Below are 4,345 nucleotides of genomic sequence, written 5' to 3'. Positions count from 1 at the left end.
AACAGAAGAAAGATAAATGAATTACCAACCATCTATTTATATTTTTCAAACTCAATAAGATCGAATGATTAATTAATACCTTTGTTATTAAAATAAATGAACATTTTAGTAGAGATTTTAGTTCATAATTGGCCAGTATATGTTTTTCGTAATTCAAACTAATATATATCATATCATCCCACCACATATTTGTGTTGTGTATATGCATAGCACCAATTATATATCATGTGTGTGTGTGTGTGTGTTTTATGTATATATATATATATATATATATTTGTCGAGCACGAAATATGTCACAAAACAAAATATCTCAGAGCTTTCAATAAGTGAAAAAACCAACACCAAATCTGGCTCATATAGAAGAGAAACACTGAGGTTTATTTTATACACAAGTTCAAATTTTCAGCAGACAGATTTCATTTGCAAGATTACATTCAACGAATTATTTATCCAACGAGTCGAGCAAGAAAAGTTAGAACCTAAAAGAATAATCACAAAAAAGAAATACCAAAGAATTTGAGTCAGCCTTGCCACTCAAGCTGCCTTCAAAGAATATTTACACAACTGCTACTGCTGCTCCCACCTAAGACTGGATCAAGGGAGGACGACCTGAACCGAATCTACCCTAGGTTCTCATGCAATAATCCCGCGGTCCTATTTTCTTCAAATGAAATTCCACATTCATGTGGATAATGAATCTTGATCTCAAAACTGGCAAGAAGTTCCGAGTCTTTGTCCCTGCTTCTGACCAAGAGTGATAAACTTCCGCTTGGCAAATGCAGGATGAAGCAACTCCTGGAACTTCTCCAAAAACAGTTCCCATTCATTATTGTCCATATCTGCTAGCTTCACGAAGCTAACACTTCCAGGGACCTGCTCGCTTGCGCTCTTGTGGCTGGATGATGAACTTCCAAGATAGCTGTGATCGAGCTTTGGTCCTGACAACGGTGGTAACTTTTGCTTCTTCTCGCCTAAGATAATATTTTTCAGGGAAGTCGACAGCTTCAGAATACTTGGATTCTTTGCTAGGATTGGAGAGCTGATGAACTCAAGTTCCTCGTCTTTTCCTTCATTTTCTTCCTCCTCTATACTCTCTTCTAGTTTAGATAGTGGAATGCGTCCATTGACAGTTCCAAATCGGAAATCAAACAGTGTTCCTGACATGAAGATTTCAGAAGAAAACTTCGGGGAGAAGTCATTTCCACCTGCTTCACAATCTATGTCGAATTGAAATTCATCTGAATCTGTTTCAGCATTGGGAGATAACATCTCTTCAGTAGTGAGCTTTCTTGCCTCAATGCATATGACCTCGAGTTCACTCGGTTCCTCCTCACTACTGCGAAACTCCCTACTCATCATTTCCCCAATCTCAGCAAGACATAGCCCATATGCAGCAGCTTCCTTGAGGAAAATTGTACAAAGGACTAAGACCCGCAAACAAGCTTCTCGAATCATAGGGAGCTCACTTTGCAGCATCTCTGAATCACGAACAGGGTCAAGATTTTTTATGTACTCAAGTTCATCATCAGAAAATGGGATTGAAGACTGAGGCCAGTGAATCCACTCGAAATAGGGATCTTCCAAAGTCTCAGGCAGGCAGAGTCCATGATCAATGGGGATCAGTTCCACTTGACCAAATCTCCCAACACCATCAAGCTTCCTAACCAAAAGATTACCAGCATGCCTATCAGTGTTAAGAATCCTAATGTCTAAAATCCCAATTCGATGCACAGCAGAAACAGGGAAATTTGATGTTCCAATGTCATTAGCATCAAAATCATGTGGAATAAACTGTTGGAGAGATGCAATCTTGGTGACAAGGTTCTTATTCTGGCACTTGTTTCCATTGACACCATCATTCACATTGAAGATCGAGTGAGTGATCTTCACCAGTGCAGTAGGTGGGACATTAGCAAACTTGTCGGAGTCAAGAAGATAAGCAGCCACTTCTCTGAACCCTGTTTCCCCAACCCTCACTGAACGTTTTAAGCCTGGTTGACCCAGAGATTTTCCAACAAACCCCTTCGGATTGTTGGGTGCATATGGTTCTTCATCTGTGGGCTTCACAATGGCAACACTCTCACCTCTGCTATTTCTGAAATAATATGCTCCTCCAAGCCCACTATGCACAGGGGTTGGATCGACCCCATTCTTAATTGCCTTGACAATTTTCTTAACAAGTTGTTTTGCTGGGTCAAAACGAGTTGAGTGTCCCAACACCTCTATTGGTCCACTCTGATCTCTCGGTTGGATGCCCCTGCCTGTGGGTGACAAACAGGGAGTTGAAGAGCTTCGATGGATCATATTCCTAGTCAGCAGGAGAGGGGAATCATTCCGAATGGCACTGAGATCATTCTTCAGAACCATGTCACCAAACGTCAAAGAACTATCCTCAACAGGAAAATTTATGGCAACTTGCAATCTCCTCTTCAGGGTATGAGCGTTGTCACTCCGATCCAATTCCATACCCAACACACAACCTGTCTCAGTCTGGACAAACACACGTCTTCTTCCTGTCGGTTTCCCTCCTGTCCTATTGGTCCCATAATAGTCCCCACTTCCAAGCGGATTCTTGAAAATAGCCACAGCCATTTGAGTCTGGACAGGGCTATCCAAGTTACGAGACATAAAAGGAAGAGAGGGTACAGTGATGCTTCTTCCTGAAGCTAGGAACAGAGAGGGCTGTTGCAGTCCCAATAGGGTGACACAAGTCACCAATCAAACAGAATTATCCAAATTGAACAACAATAATCAACATGCGGCAACAAAATCTGAACTTTCCAAACTATAAGAATGCTAAGGCACAGAACTAAACCACAACTCTTGTATCTCAGGACACGAATCAGGGAAAATGCGACAGTAGAATTCCAATGGAACCGCAGATCACAATCTGTAAGGAAATCATAAACTATCAAATCAACCATTAAAGGAATGAACAAAGATATCAAAAAAGGATGTAACTTTTCCGAAAGAAACCAACCAGTCTCCATATCAAGAACTAGATCTAAACATTTACACTAGATTTATTTTCTGGAATTACCTTTTCCAAACAAAATGAAATCTAACTATTAAACATAAGATACAACTAAATTATTAATTCAGACAAAAGTAATAAAAACAACGAAAATCAGATGGCACACTGAATCTACTCGCAGCTCCCATATCCATATTCGGTAAATTAATCAATCCCACAATCTATTCATCACATCGCCAAATATATAAATCACAAAATCACAATCCTTTCCCATCCAACTTTTAGTACCAATAAATCAGCTCCAACAGAACTAAATGCTCCCCATTGAAAAAAAAAAATGATTAAAATAACCAAATGAAGTACAAGACACCTTAAAATGAATAAAATCAACTCACCCCAAAGACAGGTCCGAAAACTTCTCCCGGTTATCCCAATCACCGGAAAACACCGTGATACAAACAAACACCGCTGCAGAAATCCTAGACAACCCAAACCTCCGGCAAGATGAAGGGCCGAAAGATCCAACAGCTACGATCTGAATCGCAAAGAACACCGAAATCCGCTGCTCGTGTATTTGTCTGCGGTGATCTCAGCTGCGAGTAAAACGCGACAACTCTATAGAGGCCGGTTTCGTGGAAGGCTCTAGAGTGTGGGATCTCTGCCGTTGATTGAGACATGAGGAATGATCTGAACCGTTGGATGTTCGGGACGTGGAGATTATGGATTGGGTTAATGACGTGCCTGGCAGGCAGATTCTTTTGACCGTGTATTGGACCAAATTGTCCTTTGTCTCTTTAGGAGAAATCATCCGCTGCATCGCGTGTTCAAAATGTGCATAAACTAGCATTATATTTTTTTTATAAAAAAAAAAAAAGAGAGAAACGGTATTATATTGTATTTAATTAAATTAAATTATTCTGAAACTGGCTCACGGTTTAATTTTGTGAGACAGATCTTCTACATCACTCGAATTATAAAAAAAATATTATTTTTTGTCAAAATTGTTACTTTAACTCATATATGACATGGATCGATTCTACCACGGATGAAACTATTTGACAAAAGACCAATACATATCTAAAAAATAGAAATTATGTGGACTTTGGGTTGTGTTCAACCTGCCATAAGATGATTATGGTGAGTCATATGTATTCAGCTATCTATATTTTGGTAGATGAGATCCTAGCATATAGGTAATATTTCATGCATCCAACGGTTCGTATTTTTACACATAGGCGTAATTAATTATATATTATTGACGTGGCAAATCATGGGACATTAGATCTATCATTGGGATATTACCCATATGCTAGGTTGAAATCTACCCTAGATTTTTTCTTATATACATGACCCATGATTCTTTGAATCGAT

At 39.3% G+C, this 4,345-nt stretch overlaps 1 protein-coding gene across 1 annotated transcript; it reads right to left on the bottom strand.

Annotated features, from left to right (window-relative positions):
- Positions 1-359: 359 nt before the first annotated feature.
- Positions 360-3,681, bottom strand: LOC140872434 (phosphatidylinositol 4-kinase gamma 5-like). The gene is made up of 2 exons (XM_073275251.1): positions 3,370-3,681; positions 360-2,890 (listed from the first exon to the last, which is right to left on the bottom strand). The coding sequence occupies exon 2, from the start codon at positions 2,626-2,628 to the stop codon at positions 706-708; it is 1,923 nt and encodes a 640-aa protein (XP_073131352.1). The 5' UTR covers positions 2,629-2,890; positions 3,370-3,681; the 3' UTR covers positions 360-705.
- Between the last annotated feature and the right edge of the window lie 664 nt (positions 3,682-4,345).

This window comes from Henckelia pumila, unplaced genomic scaffold (assembly GCF_033568475.1).
Source record: "Henckelia pumila isolate YLH828 unplaced genomic scaffold, ASM3356847v2 CTG_466, whole genome shotgun sequence".
Lineage (NCBI taxonomy): Eukaryota > Viridiplantae > Streptophyta > Magnoliopsida > Lamiales > Gesneriaceae > Henckelia > Henckelia pumila.
The sequence above is the reverse complement of the archived record's forward strand: the minus strand, read 5'-3'. Positions and strand labels throughout refer to the sequence as shown.

Bases quoted from the DNA above. Each gene is read 5' to 3' on its own strand.
- LOC140872434 (XM_073275251.1), bottom strand. From the start codon at position 2,628: ATGTCTCGTAACTTGGATAGCCCTGTCCAGACTCAAATGGCTGTGGCT.